The 22,909-nt window shown below is 32.6% G+C and overlaps 1 protein-coding gene and 1 pseudogene across 1 annotated transcript; both read right to left on the minus strand.

The window, feature by feature from the left end:
• Window positions 1–492: 492 nt before the first annotated feature.
• On the minus strand, window positions 493–12,559 carry LOC142626956 (protein BONZAI 3-like). The gene is made up of 16 exons (XM_075800704.1): window positions 12,297–12,559; window positions 9,334–9,381; window positions 8,060–8,208; window positions 7,891–7,939; window positions 6,898–6,954; window positions 6,390–6,569; window positions 6,158–6,292; window positions 5,981–6,042; window positions 5,758–5,854; window positions 5,544–5,658; window positions 5,331–5,407; window positions 4,536–4,673; window positions 3,801–3,965; window positions 1,911–2,024; window positions 1,667–1,763; window positions 493–936 (listed from the first exon to the last, which is right to left on the minus strand). Exons 1-16 carry the CDS (start codon window positions 12,447–12,449, stop codon window positions 818–820), a joined length of 1,755 nt encoding a protein of 584 aa, XP_075656819.1. The 5' UTR covers window positions 12,450–12,559; the 3' UTR covers window positions 493–817.
• Window positions 12,560–18,337: 5,778 nt separating this feature from the next.
• On the minus strand, window positions 18,338–22,541 carry LOC142626955 (bifunctional UDP-glucose 4-epimerase and UDP-xylose 4-epimerase 1-like; annotated as a pseudogene).
• Between the last annotated feature and the right edge of the window lie 368 nt (window positions 22,542–22,909).

Below are 22,909 nucleotides of genomic sequence, written 5' to 3' on the forward strand. Positions count from 1 at the left end.
TAGGTGGGCTTAGGTGCTAACACCATCCCAAATTTTTACCCATTCTTACTTAAACGATTGGTCTTCACATTCCCCCACCCCTCAAGCACACTGCTTTCTATTTTCCTTGTTTATCTGCAACACTTTCCCTTTTGCCAACAACAACCCAACTATATATCAATTTAATGTTTTGTGTTTGTACCTCCATAATGAAATAACACCATCTATAAGAATAGCCAAACCCAAAACCCTATAGAGGCTCTCTCACACTAGAACTTAACTCTTAATAGTGGCCCTCTCACAAACATGAAGGCCCACACCATGGCATTAACACCTTCCTTAAGGATGAGTGAACCCAAATCCCCACTTAGGCCCCTTGCAAGACCAAAAGTATCTCCAAATAAAATATGTATCTCACAGTCACAGATATGTGAACTTCACAAGTATAGACCCCACATCTTTGTGTGAGACCTACTCTATGAAACGAGCTATAGCCCAAGGGATACTTTCACCTTTACAAGACTAAATTATTTATTATAACTTTTTTCAATGGTTTATTTTACTTAAAAATAAAAAGTTGAATAAAGGTAAAATTATCCCTAGACAAGATAAAGTTCAAAGAAAAAAACAACTATACTTTTTCTATTAGGATGAAATAAAGAGATATTTACAGGCAAGTCAACCAGTTAATGGTTTAGTCTTCAGACCTAAAAAAAATTGTTAATAACAAGCTCCTTTCAGGTAAGTAGACCTATTAGTGGTTCAAACCTTTTAAAACTTTCAGTTGTTGTGAGCAAAATCAGCATTTTTGTACATCTTGTGGACCTAGAAAATGTTCTCAAGTAGACGTTGGGCCTACATGGAGAAGGCATGGCTTGATATCTCTACCCCGCATGTATGTCAAAAACTGTCCAGGTAGCTCTTCCAATAGAGCCTGAACCACAGAAATCTGCCCACCTGTACAAACCAAAACTAATTTATTAGATGAAACAGAGTGAAGAAGCTCATTTAAAAAAAAAATACAAGAAGTACAACGAAATGAACAAATAAGCATCAGGAATTCATCAATTCCAATTGATAAAACAGATAATAGAACAAATAAGGAAATCATCAAATTCCAATTGATAAAATGGATAAGAGGCTCAAAAAGATGATAAAAAACATCAAGAGGTAAGATACATAGAAATCAGCTTGTTAAGTATGCATTCACACTAGATTGAAACCATGACCCCATTTTCTACCTATAACATGTTCAATGGGTACTGGAAAAAGGTGGCTGCAAAGTGTATTAGACTGTTAACAACAATATAGACAAAGACAGGATCAAAATAGTAGAAGCAACGGCAATCCATGCAATGTCTTTGTTTAATACATTTTCAAAGTTCTCACACACCTATTTGGGCTTTTCTACGATACGAGTAAGCAGTGATCTAAAGCTTTTTTGCTAGGGGAATTCAAACCCATACTTACCCACCATCTCATGCATACGGAGGGAGAAAGTGTCATTTGGTCCAAAATTTATTGGCTACAACAAATCTTCTAATACTTTGACCCACAAATTTAGCATGCTTTTAGGACATATTACCAACAGGGAGAAACTTGTGAATGCACAATTACAGTTAGTGGATGCTTTTAGATGTAATAACAAAAGCTTTGTTGAGACAAGCAAGTGTCATTGTGTACTCACTATGTACTTCTCGCATTGGAACAAATTGTACAATGTCACGTGTTGCCACACGACCTGTAGAGCTCTCTAATGGTCTTCCATCGTCAGCATCAAGCACCTACCAAAAATTAAGAAACATTAATCATTCAAGTGGAAATTCTAAAAGCTAAATTTCCACCATTCATTGTACAAAATAATTGAAATAAAGCAATCAAAAGAGTCTTAACGGCTAACAGGCCATTATATTAGGAAAACAAGAGTATACCTCCATTTGCGTAAAATCAGCACCTCCCACTCCTACTATGAGAATTGATAGTGGAAGATCAGATGCCCTGACCAGAGCATCTTTTGTTTCTTGTAGGTCTGTAAGGACTCCATCCTAGAAAGATGACATTTTATTTAATTAACAAATGAAAAATTGATGGAAAGAGAGATCAAATAAAGTAACATTTTTATTCGAGAGAGCTTCATGTATAGATCCTCTGTACATAAAACCTCTCCTTTTCAATGAAAGTTGTAATTTATAATAAATAAAATCAACTAAAGTAGACATTCTCTAATTTTTCTTTTCCTTTTATTAACCATGTTATTAAAACTTCTCATTCCCTCTAGGTCTCTCTGTAGCCTAGAGCACGTAGAAGCCTCAAGCTTGTTGTTTGCCTCCAAGATTCTAACCTTTCCAGGTCTGGTCAGTCACTGTGGTATGGGTTTTTCTTTTTTTCTTTTCTATTGCTTTCTTTTGAGTCCTTCTCTGCGTCTGGGGTATTTTATTCTGGTGGATAGTTTTCTTCTGGTGTTATTTGATGAAATTAGAATTGGAGGAAATGTGGAAGATGTTCCGTTATTGCAAGAGTAGGGGGGGTGAAATGGTGGTTAAATCAAAGGAAGTGGTTTACTCCAATAAGCAATCTCAATTTGATGTGCTAGCAAAACTTCAGATCAATAAGGATTACAATAAGGAAGCTTTTAAAGCTACTGTCAGACGTTTGTGGCCATTTTTGAGAAGGAGAATGATATGGAGGAGATTATAGCTAAAGGCCCCTAGTCTTTTAATAAACGTCTCGTCCTTCTGAAAAAGTTCCAGAAACTATGATGTCTTCTTCTACATCCTAATACGTCTCAGTGATGTGAAATTCCACAATGCCTAGTTTTAAATTCGTGTTTTTAATATTCAAACCAGACATTGGCTGCAAGCAATGGCACTGAGACAAAAAATCCTAGGATCTGCACGACATAATCTTCATTCTCAATGTGAAACCACAATACCAAACAATCGGGAGGTAGACAAAGATGTCATTGTTTCTGGGGACGATTTGGAACTGGTTTTGCCAATGACTAAGTTGAACCCGCTGGAAACACACGAAGCTGTGGTCCCAGCAACACAGGTAATGGTCCACTAGGTTTTTTAGGATGACAAGGATACAATGGCTTCGGAGGTTGATCCCTACACTCATGGGGATAACAACTCATCTGATTTGAAAGTAAGACCACCTAATTCAAATTAAAACCTTGTAACTGACTCAGAGAAGTGTATCGATAAAGATAAGAGGGGAATTTTTGGATAAGTCAACTTTACAAGAGAGTTGTGATACGGGTAGAGATAATGATAAGACTTTTGTAGTGGATTGGGGTCGGTCCATAACTTTACAAAATTTGGAACTAGCTGATGGGAATTGGATTGCCTCATCTAGAGTAACTAATATAGAAGATGAAAATTGCGAGATGTATGTTGTTGATAACGTTCCAAACTCAAACTGGTATTGACAAAGATGATCCAGTGACTGCAAAAAAGAGATTTGTGAAGGTGTGTAATACAAAAGCTCAAATTTCCACTATTGAGGCTGTTCTTCAACCTTTCTACCCTCCATGAAAGTTCTAAGCCTAAGCTGTCCTCTAGAATTGCTTGGATTTTAGAGGATATTTCCATTATTTATTAAAGCTTTCGTACTAAATCTTTTTTGTTAGTGTTCCTTTAGAATGTAATTGTGCTGCTCTAGCTCTTGCTAGTGTTGCAAAAGAGAATGAGTCGGCCTCTGTTTGGTTAGAACATGCCCCTTTTCTCTTTCCCATTGTACATGAATTTCAATAAATAAAGTCGACTATCATTTCCTTTGGAAAAAAAAAACAAAAAAAAAATAGTAGACATTCTCTTTACCGTAATAATGAGTAAAACAAAGTACTTGCTGTTGTTGTATGAGATCGACTGGCCAGCAATTTGTGCAGCTTTGTTGATCACTTGGCCAAATAAAGTGGGTCCTGCTAGAGCAACATTATGTAGAGCACTTGAATAAGCAGCCATGATGCCTTCAACTCCTTCAACCTATTGATAAATAAAAGAAATTAAATAGTTCATCCCAAAGAAAAACTTGCAGTTACTTAAAGAATTTAATGCAGTGTTCAGAATCGTATCAACTTATACTTGACAGTTGTTAACTTACAACACATGAGAGATGCATCTGATGGTACCATCAATCATTTTCTAAGATATCTAATCTTCCGGTTATGATGCAAAACATATGATGTTCCAAAGTGTATTAGGTGATAACTCAATCCATTTAATTTGCATCAAGGGCCTCTGAACTTTCTCAAATCTTTTGAGGACAAAACTCAGTATTTGGGGTTTTTGAATGTGCTGTTAGTTGTAAGTGGGGTTTTTGAACTTTAAAAAAAAAAAAAAGGAGATTGGTTGAAAATGATGGTGATGTAGAAAATGGGAAATCCTAAGCAAACAATCTATTAAAAGTAGTAAAAGGAGAAGGAGAGAGAGAGAGAGAGAGAGAGAGAGAGACCTGTGTGCAGTATGAAGAAGATAAATATTTTCAGACAATATGACAGCCAGATTCTTCAAAGATTAAGCAAATCAAAGCATTATAAAGTCAGTTCCTCTCACCTCAAAGGCACCTGCACTTCCATTCAAGTTAAAACAATGCGATGTGGTCCCATCACAAGTTCTTCCTCCAAAGCCCCAAGCAGGAAAGCGCCTATCAGAATCATAAAACTGAATGACCTCCCCAACCTCCAATATAGCCTGCAAGTTTAATATATTAAGTAGACAATTACTTCATCAATCAATGATGATTTCTTTGAAGTATATGCTAACAGAAGACCCCCTAACAAAAATTTCAGAAATACAGAACTTACTTTATGCAAATGTCACTTTCTAAGACATGTTCCATGTATGGTTTTTTCTATATTATATAGCACTTACATGTTCTGCATTAAGGCTTCTTCTTTTTTTGTTTGGAAAAGTAGATATTGAGAGGGGGAGGATGAGGGTGAGGTTTGAACCATAGATACGAGGCACCATAAAAGAAGCCATTACCACTAAGCAATCACCTAAATGTTTATGTTCTGCTTTAGTTGGGAGCAAACACACCAGCAGGCGAAATTTGATATGTAAAACAATTAGCTTGATCATATTAGGTCATGACAGACATAAAAGACAACAATTTACAAACATTTGCATTGACCAATTCAATGTAAAAGCCAAGTTTTCTTATTCTAAAAGCAATTTTCCAAGTTGTTTTGTGCCTCAAGAAACCATATACAATTAAAACTGCATGGGGGAAGAGATGCCATTCAGTCCAAGGATCTCTTGCACCTAATGTTTAGAAAAATACAAACATACAAGTGCCAGAGACAAGCAACCACCCTCTTGGGAGCACCAGAGGATGCACAGCCTTACCCGTTGATAAGAATTCAACCGACCAGAAGGATCAATGTAATGTAAAGAATCTGGGTTCCGAGGATTTCCATTTGAGGCTAAAAAATATATTGAATATTCAAAGTATAAATAAGTCATTAGCCAAAACATTTAAACCGAGGAAAAAGAGAACGAAAAAAATCCACATATATAAAATAAAACTATATAACTCCTCTAGAATGTGAAATAATTTACCTGTAAAGTCAACAGCAACCATAAAGTTAAGCTCAGATCCACTAGAAATGTAATCCAGAAAGCTGTACTGTTGCTTTTCACAAAATTGATCCACAAACAGCTGTCCCTTCAAAACCTATATTGATCAATTAGAAAGGAAATCAAAATTTAAACACAAAGACTAAAAATATTTTATTTAAAAATAAAAATAATAATTACAAGTATGAATAAGTACCTTATCACGACCATGATGAGAAGATGGTAAGGTGAGATTTGCACCACTTCTTTCTTTATGAAGTTTTTCCAGGTCTGCCACTGACTTCTGGAGCTTACTGGTTATTTTAAGATCAATATCCTCTTTTAGTAACAGAGACTAAATTGTGAAAACTGAAAACAAACAAAAGGTGAAAAGTGAAAATAATACAAAACAAATATGGACATCGATAAATTTAACTTACCCAATAAGCACATGATTGCCACTGCTATTGAAATCAAAGCACTCAATAATTAATGGGTTATCCTGCAGCAAGTCAAATTGCATATGCCATGTGAATCTTCAGTAATTATCAAAATAACAAAACATCCTATAATTATATTCTAATAGGAAACCAAGAATTATAAATCGACAAGCTTACCTTACTTCCAAACTGCTGTACACTCAGGCATAGGGGGTTCCAAATTGGATTCAAATTGTTGTTCACCACTTCAGTCTTGAATATTGGAACAGAACCTCCGGTCTCAACGATTCTAGATATTCTTAAAAAAGGATCCTAAAATAAATGAAGAAATTTATAAAATAAATACAATTAAGAATATGTATGCCTAAGTAACATTAAACATTAAGGTATGTGCTTTGCAAATACATACACTTTTAGAGAATATGTCCTTGTTATCCAAGTGGGAACAATGGACTAGCATCTCAACACAACTCCTCGAAGCAATTGTTTCCTCTGCATGGATAGTGAGTGCCCCAAAGTTCATCAAGCCCGTATGCCCATTTTTGATATGGAGATTTAGGGTTAAACTCCGAGTTTGTTTAGTCACTATCTGCCATGAGAATAGAAAGAAAGAATAGAAGGAAAAACAAATACCAAAGTTTTAGCATATGGAAACCAAATTACTATGAAATAATTAAGCCACTAATTACATTTGAAATGTACTTTTTAACTGCATCAGTGGTGGTCTAAAATACGATGTTCAAAATCTTAAAATAACATTAACATAGTGAAGTAGCTCTCCCAATTTTCTTTCTGCCTTTGAAATTTTTAAGAAGAATATACTGAAAATTAAAACAACTTTATACTCAAATTTCACCAACTTGAGGGATATACATTATATAATTTCAATGAGCCCAACTAAAGACAAGGGGATATACCTCTGATAGAACACAAGTGGCCTCTCCAAGAAATTCTTGATCCTTCAATTTTAGCGTCTGCAAGGCAACAAAAATAAAATTTCAAACAAAAAACTTCATCATAAACTAAATCTGTTAGATTATTCTGGATAAGGTGATAACAAATTAAAATTTATACAATCCTTTTTAAGTTGTTGCCTTATTTTCTCATATCTGTATATGGTTAAACTGTAACAATCTTTAAAAGTATCTATCAATTCATAATGGATATGGTCAACCAACCAAATTTGGCTTTTTTTGTGTAATTGCTCCTAGTAAATAGCAGGTCTAGCGTGATAAAATATGCATTCCTTGCTTGGTACAAATTACCATAATCACAACCATGGAGTTAACAATTATTAAAAAAAATATAAACATCACAAATATTACTTGGAGGTCTTACTTTCATTTCTTATTTGTTATAACCTCTTTACTGTATCAGGGACAAATTGGCACCAGCAACAAATCCAGTTTAATTATTTTGAAAGTGGTAAATGCAACACACACAAAAAATAATTTCATAATAATTTAGTGCAAGTGCTTTCCCATACAATTATACCATGCACAATCGCATCTATGCCTATTGTCAAATTGACTTTCTCTGAGATTTTCTAAGATATATAACACATTTCGTATCAAATATTCATTTATAATTGTTCACTAATAACTTTTGTTTCCACTTCAATGTTTTTGAACATGGATTGACCAATTTAGTGTTTAGCATACCTGCAAAAATATAGTGTGATCTTGTGAATACACATTTCTTACGTTAAAACTCAAAAATGTGGTTAAAAGTTTTATCTTGCAAATTGCATTATTCAGAACTTGAAGATTGGCAGAGATGCTACAAGAAAACTTAGCACGTACACTTTATGCATGTAATTTATTAACAGAGCAAAATAATTGAACAAACACAACCTAAAAAACATGAATTAAAGTAATGGATACTTAAAGTGCAGAAACTGATATATATACCTTCACAGGTATATTATGATATTTTGTATCCACATCATACACATGAAATCTGGATCCAAAAAAAAAAAGAGGCAAACACGAGCCAACCAGTCAAATTAAAACATCACTTATAGTAAATCAAGATATATCTAAACAAAGATAAGCACTTAAAGAAATTTGTAAAGCTTACACCAATGGCTGCACGATCTCGAAATGGAATGCAACTGTAACTTTTTCTATCCATGCAGGATTCAAACTATTCAGTACAACCTCAGTGCGACCTAACTCCTCTAGTTTACCATCTATTTTCTTTGCATATACCACAGCCATGGGGTCACTCTGAATGAAATAAAGTATATATTAAAAAAAACCATAGTAAGACCATGGCATGCACGCATGTCATACAAGCACATAAACAAACTACCAAGGACTGTCAAACTTAAGACCTTTAGATATATGAGAACATTTATCAGAAACAGCCACCTCCTTAAGTACGGGACCATCCCCATAAGAAAATATCATTTGAGAGAGGTGATTGGTAGGCAGCCAATTTTTTTGGAGAGGCCGAACTCCAGACTTGAACCCACAAATTATAGTAAGTTTCCATGTGTTATTTAGTAATAGGAAATGTACCCACTGCAAAAGAACTTCCAGCCTAATAGTACCCATTTGACTTAAAGCATTTTGCATGTGTTATTTAGTATGGCATATCCTTACTAGCTTAGGTTGAATGGTGGGCTACAAATAAGAATAGAACAATTTCTCACTTTAGTAGGTGAGTTGTTGTCTTTGATTATCAAAAGATGAAACAAGTTGGCTTGAAAGGTGTAAGTAATGTGTCTTTGTTTTACTTATAGGCGATAGGCTTCTATTGCTTGTTTCCTTATTTTTGAATTCTAGTATTGGTAGGTATTTCATTCTATATAAGGACTCCCATCAATTGCAAGGGTACAAAAATGCAAGTGCAATAAGAAATAAAAGAGAGAGTGAAGAGTGGTATGGTGTGTGTAGCAAATGAAGACTTACTACATAATATTTGATAAGATACGTTATTCCTGAGTGCAAAATTTATTATTCTAAAAAGCTTCCGCTATGAAAAATCTCAACAAAGTGTGATTCAAATCATTACTTCCCAAACCTAGTCAAGTGCAGGAAATATGAAGGGCAAATAAAGACAAACCAACTCAAACATCACACTAATACAAAAGGTGCACTATGTTTAAATGAGCTTATTTTCGTTGACAATTTCTTTTTTTAAAAGGTTGTGTAAAAGTACAATTGAATCCAAAAGATAGTGAAGTTTTAAAAGGTTTTACATAAACTAATGGTAATAATATGCTGGCATTATAAAGTAAAAACAAACAGACCCTAGTAAATTACCAAAATATTTAGCACATTGCAAAATTATTGCATAACCCTGTAATTATTTCACTATCAAATGATGTTATCTATAGAGATGAATACCTTTGAAGTGATGTCACGATCAAGCAAGTTAGATGCTGATAGAGATAACTGCAGCATAAAATTGAAACACAAGAATGCATAAATACATAATGAGAAACCACAAAGGGCTAATGTATAGAATAATATGGAAATAAAAGACAAAACAGAAGAGCCATTGACGTAAATTGAATAACAATTCCAATGTCAATATACGCAATACTAATGATCCTATCTTGAGTTAAATTATTTCAAAATGCACGATTGCTTAGGAGCTTTATAAAATGTCACTCATGTATGGTGAAGGGGTGAACCAACACACTCTGCAATGTCCATTAGTTGGAGATAGAATAAAGGTACTTCAATACAAGCAAATGAATATAGATATACAATACTACACACAACAACAAAAATTTTGGAATCATTGTTTTTTCTGATGCTCCATCTTTGAATTGGCACCACAAAATGGGAATCTTAATGTTCCCCTTGGGGGAGCATTTTGTAGTGCAACTTTAAAAAAAGTTCAGGTGGGCTCATTGATGTGGACATAAAGTAGCAACACAGTAACTCAACCATATAAAGAACATGCAAACACCAACATCTTCAAAAAAATTAACATGTATGAAAAAAGATCTGTTGCTGTGAAGCAATGGAACATAGTGGAAACCTAACTACACTATCTATTCTCAAATTCTAAGAAAATGTTCATAGATGATATGCCAAAGGGCAGTACATAATGGATCACGATGTTAATAACATTTCCTTGGCCTGCATGCCCTGCAGTGCATAAACTCCAAGCTTGACAAGAACTAAGGACACATTTGGTATACTGTAACAATAATTACATTGTAATAGGAATAACCATTACAAGAAATAAAAGTAGATGAAATGTAATGATTATTCATATTCATCAGTTTGGAAATAACATAAGAATAGAAATGTGGAATGGCATCGTATTAGAAAATTTTCCTAAAGTACCCTTTTTTAAATGAATTATATATTTACACTTTTTTGTGAATCTTGCTTTCCGTCTTTTTTTTTTTTTTAGTAACTTCTGAATCTTGCTCAACATTCTATTATCTATAACTGTAAAAATAATATCGAATAAATATTACTGCTTATTGTCAAACTTAATATTTTTATAAATAAAAAAGATAATATCTCCATGTTCCATGTTCGCACCAAAGAGAGGGGAATAGTTGTGATTGGTGCTAGCATTCTTCCTAGTTGAAATGGAGAATTAAAATAAATTTAAAACAATGAATTTTTCAGAAATTGAAAACAATAAACCTCATGAAGTGCAATTCTGGTAGAACAATGGGAAAAGGGGGAAAAATGCTTATCAATCAAGACTCAAGAACAAAACCATGAAAAACAATGGTAGAGAGAGAGGAAATGGAGAAAGGGTACATGGCGATCGGTGAGGAAGAGCACAGTTGCTTGGGGCTTTTTGGGAAATTTATATTTCATAATTATTAAGTAGGTTAAGGAATAGCAATTACACTCATTTTGGTAAGGAATAATTATTCTTTGTTTAAAGAATAGCCATTCCAAATGAATAACTATTCCTTGTAATAAAAACACAACCAAACAATTGAATGGTTATTCCTAATGAATAGCTATTCTATTATAGGGTCTATTACAGTGTATCAAATGTACCCTAAGATAAGTGAAGCTTTAACACCATTGAAATAAGAAAAATCTCCTCCACTATGTGATGATAATTAATTAGATCTGTCTGTGTACAACAAAAAACACTCAAATTTATAGAAAATTAATATCATTATTTCTTTGTTAGGTCCAACAGCGGACATTCCAAAAATCTTTTATGATTCAGTTACACGCCTCGCATTTATTTGAGCAACAATGATAGCAACAAAGTAGTATCACTAGAGAACTTTTCCTAAACAAGAAATATTTCACTTATAAGAATAACCATATTTATGTTATTCTTGTTCTCAATACTATTGTTTTCAAAGCAGCATCCAATGTAATAATAATAAGCAACATCCAATGTAATAAATTAATAATCAGGTAACATGTATCTAATTCATGAATCAAATTATTCTCGTTAAATCAAGTAACATGTATATAATTCTTGAGTCAAAAAATTCTCGTGACGAAAGAGACCGAGTTCTACAACAAGAATGCAGTGTAGTTCTCTCCCAAAGATTTTTCATGCTCTTAAGTATGAAACTCTCAGCCAAAGAAATCCCCAAGATGCAACTTCCACCACATGTCAAAGCAGTGTCTCATGCTCTATTTCACTGTGGCATTAAATAAACCATCATTCAAGATATTCGAATCAAAAGTATTGTATATTAAAATTTCAGTCCCCCTATAATTTGTAGGAAATTGAAAACAATCTCAAGCCCTGTAAATCTTGTTCCTTCAGTATCGAAATTCTAATAGCAATTACCATACATAATAATCTAATAACATACTATACTAACTTGTTCCATTGGCTTATTTTGCTTAAAAAAAAATAAGCATGATCCTATTCCTACCTAAATAAAAAAAGTGAGACTTTAAAAATGTGTACATTCTCTTTTAGGTTTTTTTTTTCCCCCCTTAAAAGCAAGCTAGACCAAAATACACATTAAAAACCGTTCCCTTTTTTATCCGAAAATCTTATTACATACTAGCTATTGCTACTGCACACTTCCATACACATTTTTTCACGATTTTAACCCAAGTTAAAGTAAACACTATTACAGTCCATGTGACAGTGTGTACTACTAAGCATTACACTAAACATTAAAATTGACACAGTTATTACAAATACAATAAGCACTAATAAATCTAAGTAACATATAAAAAAATAAAAAATAAAAAAGTAAAACAAATAATTCAGGGAATTGACTAAATTGGACTGACTCTGATCCAGTGTGGGGTACAGAATAAAGAATAACACAATTCGTACACATACACATCAAATATTGATAAAATTTCTGGCATTGTTTGGTTTTACACTTTATATACAATACCTCAATTTGAGTGAATAGAGGTTGAAGGCCACGGGACTTGTAGAAGAAGTCAACGGCGTCGTTGTGACCACCATCGTTGGCACTAGTGGGCCTCTGTTGGGCCCCACCCACGGCCTGCTTTCCTCCCTCCAAATCTGAAAAGCAATGTCCCATTCTCTTTTTTCTCTCTCTGAGTCTCTATAAAAATTCAAGAGCAATTTTATGTCACGCGGCCCGTGTGTGTGTCACAATAAATAGGTGAAAGATTTTACGCGTTTGTAAGTTACGGATTCTGATTTCGGATTGTTATATATATATATAGGAGAGAGTAACTGACTTTAGTTTTTGATTGGAAACTTGGAAATTTAAAGGGAATTTCAGGAAAAGGAGTTTTGGTTTTGTAGTTGAATGTATACAAGTAATAGTAATAGTGGTAGAGTATTCAATTAATTCGCAGGGTCTTATTTCGCGCGCTGAAATCAACAACGCGTGTTTTTAAAAATAGAAATTATATGAAGCTGGGTCTCTTTTTTCCTTAATTTCTATTTATGGGAGAAGCGTATGCGTATGATGTTGGAATTTGAAATCGGGGAAGAGTTTTCCTCAAGAACAAAAAACAAGAATTTACAGGAAAGGCGAGAGATATAAATACTAATATAAACAGAGGGGAGAAGAAAACCTTTTTTTTTTTTTTAATATAAAAGGAAAAGAAAATGAAGAAGAGAAATTGCTAAGAAAGAACTTAGTAAAATCCATTAAAGTATTCTTGAAAGACCAAGAGGGATATTACATGTGTGCGTGTGCGTGGCACATGCTGATGATACTCATATCAATCTCATCACTCACCTCGTGCATCATTTTGATTGGTAAAAAATATTGAGCAGTTCTAATCTTGAACGGAATATAAGTTTGAATATCCTTTTCTTACTTTGTTTAAGTAAGATGATAAAATTGGTTTCGGATATATTTTGTCAAAAATAATTAATTATTTTGATGGTTTTTTATATTTCAAATAAAAGTGGTGTCAAAATTTTTTTTAAATGATTTGTTAACAACTGTTTTGAGAAGCATTCGCATCAGTCTCAACAAACTAGTTTAAGATTAAAAATATAATTAAAACCCCACAAAAAACCCACACATCAATCTCATTAAACTACTCTCTCTCATGAATTGATCAACATCAATTGGTGGTTGGCTATGGTGGATGTGGTGGTTGGTGACAATGGCTGGGTTTTCATCAACGTTGATGGGTGGTTGCATGAGGTTTTGGGGTTTTGTAGGGTGGATGTTGGGAAGTAGTTGTTGGGTTTGTTCTATTTCCTTCTCTCATCTCTCTCATGCAGAGATTGACCATGGTGGTTTGTGGTAGCTTGGGTTTGATATGATTTGTTCATTAATGGTGGTGGATGAGTTTCAACGGTGGCCAATGATTCCTAGGTTTAGTGCTTGAAGGTGGGTTTCGCCATTTCGCTGTTTCTCTTGTGATTGGGTGGGTAGTGCTCGGAGGTGCGAGCTTGAAGTTGGCTTTGACTAATGGTGGGTTTTGCTTTGGTGGTGTTGGATGTGTGGTTGGTGGGGGCAAAAAAAAAGTAGAAAAATAAATTTTGAGGCCGATATATGTGTCTATTTATTAAAATAGTAAAAGTGGAGCTTTTGGGGTTAGTTTAGTTAAAATTCTGGAGAGACTAGTGTGAATGCTTTAAAGATATCCGTTAATGGAACATATTATTTTTATAGGAAAAAAATTAATGTTAAGATACTATAAAAATTTGTTTATTTAAAATATATTTATTATATTGTTAGTGTCCTATACTATTTATTATTTTTTTTTTTTTTGAATAAGTAAAGGGGTGTCTAGAATAGCAGTATATATAGGGATGATAATGGAGATAGGGAAGGTGCCAGGACCCAAGTGTAGACGGATGGATGCCTCCCCAATTTTTTTTTTAAATTATTAAAAAGTATATATATTTTCTAATGCATTTTGGAATCAATAATTTTAATTTTGTTTGATGCTTCAAATAAAAGTTTTCAAATGTCTTTTCTTATTATACATTTTCTAATAAATTTAATAGTCATATTTTAGTGTCAAAAGTCTTATAATTTAACAACATAACCTAGTCTCTTTTATTAAAAGAACCATGATTTAAATTTCTCCTTGTGATCTTATAACTATTTAATTATTCCAAAAGAAAAGTCTTAGCAAGATAGCATTAGAGGAATTTGGACCAGAAGGGCCAGGTCTTTTTATTCTTTTCTTTGTTTTTTTTAAAGGGAAACAGAGCCAAGTCAGTCTTCTTCTTCTTTTTATTTTTGTTTAAGCCAAGCCAGTTGAGTGAACAAGTAATACAACAATTAAAGTAAACATATTTTTCCCTTTTCTCTTCTTTGAAGTCATTCTATATCATTAACTCCAGCAACTACGTACGACGAGTCGAGATCTATTTTTCAATATAATAGCGTGTTATATTACACATTCCAAAGTCTTTGATACAAAAAATAACAACCAACGTTATTAGTTTTAAAGTCTGAAGTTGATTGCTAAGTTTATTGATTGTTCATAAATTCTAATAGTTGAGAAGAAGCAAGAAGAGAAAAGTGTCAATTCTTCTTATAGTTGGGTTTAATTTGAGGGTTTCATCGTAAAGTTAGAACAAAAATTTTTTATGAAAAAATTTGGCATAGCTATGATGCAGGCTTTGTTAAATTCATAAGAAATGCACGGCTATTTAGCAAGGAATTGCAGAGAGCTACGTAGAAGTAAAGGCAACGGCAAAGAAAGTTGTGACGAATTTTGTTGATCGAGGCAACTAAGACATAGCACTTTAATAAATGCAGAGAAAGAATTGTGGAACGCATTTCAGGGAGGTATGTGAAGGTGAAGCAAAATTATTGTACTCTTCAAAAATAAAATAACATATATTTACCGGAAAAAAAAAATAACAAATATTTATAATTAGATAAATGGGAGAGATAGGGAATAAAAATAGATAGTTTTTGGGTAGCAATGGATATTTCAGCAACCCATTTGTTGTGAAGTGTACCTTTTAGGTAGAAAGTGGGAGAAAGAGGCATGGAATTCAAACCACATACATTTTTTGAGAAGCTCAAACCACATACATTGAGGAACCATAAAAATGCGGATACTACTTAGTTATCACTTAAACCCCTGCTACATGTAGTAAGTTAATGTATTATCCCATTGTCTTTTAAAAATCATTTTATTATTATAAGTGTGTCCCAATTAATCTCATATGTCATACATAAGGATTATCCACAAAATAAACAAGCATCATTATTCATTATAGGTAAAAGAATTTACATATGCACCAGAATAAGAAAATGACCAATTATTGCATGAATAAAGTTTGGCTTCAAACTAATTTAAAGCTATCCTGTTTAACTCATTACGTGATGATTTATAAGATTCTATTCAAGTATATTATTTATATAAGATTCTACTGTGTTTCTTAATTGACACTTTTTTCATAAAGAATTGTATAAATGTAAAATTAATAAATATTAGTTTAATTAACATAGCTCACTTATAGTGATCCACCATCAAATTACATAAAATATCAATACTATTTCCATAATATTTCTTTCACCAATTATGAAGAAATCTCAATCTCACATTAATTTGTTGATATCTGTATTCTTAAAACATATATGTGTGTAAATGAGAAAGAGAGAGATATATCTGTAAATACAATGTTACAATGTTCAAATGTTTGTAAGTTGTAACTATAATGTTATTATTATTATTATTATTATTATTATAAACACATGGTTAAGCTTACACTTAACCAATGTGGAACACTAGGATCATAATATACCACCACATTCCGCAGCCAACATCCACAACGGCTCACTCTAATGACACTGACCCATTGGTAGTCCTTTTCTCTTTTTGATGACTCCACTCAACTATCAGTAATTTTAATCCAGCCTCTAGGTTGCCCCTTCCGAGTTCTGACCAAAGAGTCACAACTTATTTGATCCCATACTCAATGAGCTACACCCGACTAATCAGGGTGATGGTTGAATTTGATACCAAATGTTACAAACTCATAGATAGAACTCACCCTTGAAAACCGGCTTACAAGGGGAGGGTGCCCAAGATCTTATAAACACATGGTTAAATTTACACTTAACCAATGTGGGACACTAGAATCATAACACGATTTTCCACGTCAACACAATATTTAAATAAAATTATCATTTTTATTTAAATAAATTTATTTTTGTTAGTCCAAACTTAACAAGGAATAAAACTCTATCACTCTAACAAAGTCCAACTTAAACTCAAACTCATTATTATCATTTTTTTAAAACAAAATATTTTCCACGTCAGCACAATATTTAAATAAAATTATCATTTTTCAAAACTGTTTAGTCCAAACTTAACAAGGAATGAAACTCTATCTCTCTAACAAATCCAACTTAAACTCAAACTCATCATTATCATTTTTTTTAAAGAAAATATTTTCCATGTCAGCACAATATTTAAATAAAATTATCATTTTTTAAAACAAAATTATTTTTGTTTAGCCCAAACTTAACAAAGAGTGAAACTATATCTCTCTAACCAGTCCAATTTAAACTCAAACTCAAATATTGATAATTTATCTCTAAATTTGCGAGGTTAATCATAAACACTATAAAAACAAAGCAAACCCTAATATTTTTTTTTTTAAGTCGAGTAGAGGTATGAACTCTTCTTATATTATTTTCTTTTCATCTACTTTGTTAAAAAAAAAAATTATTTTATGATTTTTTATATATTTAAAAAAAATTAATTTTTGTACATAAACCACCAAACTCTCTTTAGCCGTTTTTTACAAAATAAAAAAGCTTGTAATAATTGAAATTATTCTTTCAAATGTAACCCATCTTTCTCTATTGTTTAGTCATATATATTTTGTTTTGTTTCAATAATTTCTAAGCCGTGAATCATCTAATTTTTTACTATTTTTTGGTCTTCCAGAAGTTTTAATATCTGAATTTTTGAGTTTTTTTTTTGCAGTATCTAAAATTATCTGACAAATTTTTTGTAAGCCATTGGATGTTCAAGCAATGGCTTATTCATCAAATTGTAACACAAATTGATGTCACACAAGATAAAAACATGCAATGGTGTAGTTTCTTAAATTTTTTATAAAATTATTTTAGTTTACCTCACAAATAGATAGCTTTTCATGCATAACACAGGTTAGTGACTAGTTAAGTTATAATGTTATAACATTATAACAATAATGTTATAATGTTATCAAAACAATAATGTTACAATTAAGTGGTTTTATATCTATAATTTTTTATTATAAAATGTCCATAATTATTAAGTTACATGAAAGATAAAAGATCATAATATGAATTTATGATGACATCTACGATCCCAAATAACAAATTATTATCTACTAGTTTTAAAAGAGAATTTTTCCATTAAAAAATACAACTTAAGAAATAATTTTTTAAAATAAATAATAATTGTAATACAAGTCCAGTACAGGCAGCTATTTTGTCAGAGCTATATTAATATTTTGCAAGTGCCGGATAATTTCTTACGTTGGTTTTGTCTCAACTTCTCCGGTTTTCTTTGAATTGAAAATATAATAGAATTACGTTTTTGGAAAAGGATTCCTTCCAATTGGTTTTGTCACCACATATATAATAATAATAATAATAATAATAATAATAATAACAAAAGTTCTTTTAGAAGTGTATTAGGTTCCAACTCATTCAACTAATGAATTTTCGTCAAGATATTCACTACAATAAAGCTGACTTTTTTCAAGGGTCAAAATCCTTGAAAAATGTATTAAAAAATCTTGAGAAAAATTATTTTAAGAGTCAAATCGACCATGGATAACCTTCGAAACTTATACCGTCAAAAACAAAATTTTGAAGGCCTTCGTGACCCTCAAAACAAGTGCCCTAATATTATTTTAAGGGTCTTTTGACCCTCAAAATAAGATTGTCTTATAAAATAAATAATTAAATAAAAAAAAAAAAAAAAAACCACAATCATGCACAAAAACCACATACTACAACCAAATACATCAAGTCCAATGTCCTAATTGTCTAACTAGTATATTTCCTGTATACTTGGGTGGCTCATTTTTTCGGATTTATATAATCTTATTACTTATAACAAAAAAAATAATTCTCCTTTGCACATACAAAGATCTTATTCCTAGGGCATCACAAAAACCGCTAGTTCATATAGAGCCATCAAACTGGCCGGACTAGCAACTAGAGCTCTATGCATTATATGGATAGATATCAATCAACCCAGATCATTATAAGACAAAAATTAACATCTGAAAATAAGGATATTGTAAAGGTACTGAAAGAGTACGACCTTGGAACTGAATTCTTCTGTCGAAAGCCAAGAACCCATTTTCAACAAGGCAGCCAAAGCAGGGGCAGCAGCTGAACCAAATTCAAGTGCAGAAGCTAATAATGGAACTAACTGTAGAAACAAGAAAATAAAAACATAAGCTGGCATTCAAAGACATTTCAAGTGGATATATAACATTAGAATTTCCATGTCACACCTTTTTCAGGACAATTGGACGAGGAAGCTGCTCTGCTAAATTTGGAAGCTTGCGGAAGAAGGTCTCCTTTTCAACACTGTCTTTTAAATTTAGAATCTGCCTAAAATGTATCGTGTCCACCAGTTTATTTTGGAAATATTCTGCCAATCCATTGGTTGAAAAACTTTATAATAAGAGGAAAAAGAATGGCAGAGAAAAGAAAATCCATGAAGCAACATTATGCCTAAAACAGAAAAGCAAAGCTGAGAATAAGAATTCATAGCGAATTTCATCAAAATAGGTACACAACTTGACATAGCCACCACTCACAAGGCACATCATGTAGCAGGTTACCAAGACTAGAGTTTCTCCAAAATTATTAAATACAATCAAGTTTAAGAACTCACCACTATTTTCAATAAGCTTTGATGTATTCAACCTATGAGAAAGCCGCTGATAATCTGGAAGCAAAGACTGTGAGGCAAGAAAACAGATGCAAATGAAAATTGAATCAAAGCAACCAACGCATGCATAAACAAAATAACACAACAATTAATATATTACTACAAAATAGAGGTAATGAAGGCGAAGGTTGGGTGGAGATAGTATAGCAAAGAGGCAGGGAAATAACTCATTGTAAGAACTCACAAAGCCCTACACAAAACCAATCCAAAAGGCCAAAAAAAATAAAAATAAAAATTACCCAATTCCTGAGCTTTACCCAATTCTGTTTAATCTAAAGTTGGATTAAAAATTTAAAAAAATCTTCAATGAGGGACACACCTTAAGTTGTCCTCAACCGGAAAAGAGTACTAAATCCAACGGAAAAGCCTGCATAAAAAAATATTTCAACGTTAGAGTTTCAATCTTGTTGAGGATCTATAGACTACTCCAATGTTTTGGGACTAAGGCTTTATATCAACAGTCAAAATCTGTTTTACTATTGCTAACTCATATGACCTTAACAACTTTTGCTCAAGATGTACCAACAAATTGAAATTGGTCCATCTTATCACTCACAGTGTGTTCAAGGTGACATTATGTTATCAAAAAAATTATTTTATCAATCAATAGCGAATCATATGCCTTCACTTGTCTCTATTGCGATCTCAATCTCCATCTTGCTTGTGAGTTGTGAGGAAGATAGATACCTACTGTTTTATCCATTTATCACTGTGGAGACTGTCATTTTGTTGCTGAACTTAAATGCATCATCTTTCAGGCAACCTGATATATATAGAATCTTATTTTTATTTTTGAAAGACCCAAAATTTAAAACCATTACCTACTAGCTACTAGTGAAGATCTTTTTATTTCAGAATTGAAATCACCCTGAGACTTGAGTTGCATTGGATAAACACAGCTTGTTAATGCCATGTGTTTGTAAAATATGGCTAAAACAAGATTTTCATAGAAATCCCATGATAAAAGCATGAGTGTGTTAACTAAATGCCTAATAAACTGGTAACAGGTGACAGAAAATTCATTGACATACAAATTCGTATGCAAGGAAGAATGATCGCCTATATCCTCTTTAGTAAAAAGCTTCCAAAGAGCAGCAATGTGACCATCAGCTAAGTCCATGACATGGATGTAGTCTCGGACCTGTTTAACACAAAAACATTTGATATTTTGTAAGTGAAAAAAAATTTGTCAATTTAATTGAATTTTATGTAATGACAGAAAGTCAAATACTACTGCCATGGTTATAAAAGATTATAAGTGGAATACAAAACTAGATATAGTCTGTGTCAAAAAGTCCATGAGATGGGACTAATGGATATTACTGAAACTAGGGAAATTCCTATCAACTACTACTCAAAAATATTTACACAAAAAAGAACATACCGCACTACCATCCTTTGTGGGATAATCATGACCATACACATTAAGCTCAAGCAATCTGCCAATAGCCCACTTGCTGTATTTATGGCATGAGATTGATTGGGATGCCCTTTGGATCTTCACCAATTCTACCACTCTCATGAGCCCCAACAGGATTGAAGTAACTGAGTCATATAATTTTCCAATCTGGCTCTGCCTTCTGAATATCTCGAGCAATTTCTTCAAGGAAAAGCTATAAGTATAGAATATATTAAAAGTCAGGAAAGAATAGAAACTGCACTCCTATGAACGCAAGAAACAGCAAGTGGGATTATCCAACTTCAAAGACGGATCCTATGTGTGGTATGCCCAAAATAAACATTACTAAGCACCCAGTGATACATACCTTGGTCCTTCCATAAGGATACATAGCTTTCAATTCGAAATCCTCAACACAAGGCATTTTTTCAGGTTGACCATAAACTGTTGCAGAAGATGAGAAAACCATCTATTTGGCCACAGGATAACATTACTTGTGTCAGTAGTGGACAGAGCATGCCAACATGTGATGTAATCAATAAAAAAAATGGTTCACATTCTAAGACTTAACAATTCTCTGTTAAAGATTCAACTGGAACTTGAATGCTATAACTACTTTGGACAAACAAATAATTAGACATTTTTTATGATTCAATAGTTACAATGGTGGGTGATATACAAGGCCCGTGACGTCAAAAGAATTAGACATTGAACATAAAAACTTCAATTTAGCAGTAAGACACCAAAAACAACAATATTGCTTCCACAAATATACAGCTACATATACAAATCATAGTTTATGCAATTATGATTTGAAAAGAAATATACTGGAATCAAAGATTTTTCAAAATCAAATATGACTAAAATGAACGTTTAATGCATAACTCAACAGCCAAAAATTCTTTAAGACATAGATTATTGTTGATTCACTTCCAAATCATTTGTTACAAGAGCAAGATTCAAAAACAAAATCAAACGAATTCAAGAAATTAAATCGTGGACCTTTTTGCAATCATATTTTGCCATAACCTTATACAGATTAATAGTGGCAATCAAATTGTTATCAAAATAACGGCGAGGGTTTGCAACACTCTCCCCAACAGCTTTTAGGCCAGCAAAATGGATCAAAGCATCAAATCTGTCTCAAACAAAGCCAATGGCACAAAATTAAGCCAATTCTGAAAAAGTCTATGATTCTGTTTGTTTCCGCAGAAAATAGTTAACAGTAAAACTGAATGAAAACAGTGGAAAATCATAGCACTGCTAATGTAATTGAAATTAAACATACTGTGTTTGAGAAAAGAGCTTCTCCAAGTCCTTATTCCTAAGATCACCCTGCAATCAAACCAACACGTAATGTAACCAAAAGCCAAAAACCTCAAAACGCCACCATTTGGTTGCCAAGAAACTGTTAAAAAAAAAATTTTAAATACAAATCTCCCGAAAATTAAAACCAGCATTGCTCAAGATATTCAAGAATCTCTAATTTCTAACCTTCTTTTCCCTCATTTTCACGGTAACCAAACAAAACAGAAATTTACACACACACACACACTACCAGGTGGAATTCAAGATTCTGAGAACGCTTAGGGCCACGAACCCTATCAACAGCTTCGGCGACGGAATTATCAAGATTGTCGAAGATCGAAACCCTAAAGCCTTCATTGAGAAGCTGAACCACAGTGTGAGAGCCAATGAAACCGGCTCCTTCAGTAACCAGAATCGTCTTTTCCGAGAAAGTCATTTTCAATTCGAACTATAAAGAACAGGTAGTTCTGATAATATGTTCAAACCTCGTACATCCAACCCATACTTCAGATTCCAAAGGACAGGTATGTACAGGGGGGTGCCACCTTCTGGCCAGGGTAGTCCCAAGGCACCCTGATCCGAAAAAAAAAATATATATATATATATATATAATTTAAAATTTTATATTTACCTACCTTTGAAAAAAAATTTCGAAACACTTTAAATTTTTTTTATATCAATAAAATTAAATTTTGATCTATAATTTAAGAAACTTAACAATATATTAGAGTTTTTCAAGTAAAAAGAACTAAATAGTAGTTTTAGTTAATTAAGTGAATAAACTTAAAAAGTTACTTAATTTTTATATAACATCAATTAATTCATTATATATATATATATAATAAACTTTTTATTTTTATAATTATAATTAAACATGTAATTGTCCATTTTAAGGAAATTTGATTAAATTTACACGAAAAATGTCAC

This window comes from Castanea sativa, chromosome 3, assembly GCF_040712315.1.
Source record: "Castanea sativa cultivar Marrone di Chiusa Pesio chromosome 3, ASM4071231v1".
NCBI lineage: Eukaryota > Viridiplantae > Streptophyta > Magnoliopsida > Fagales > Fagaceae > Castanea > Castanea sativa.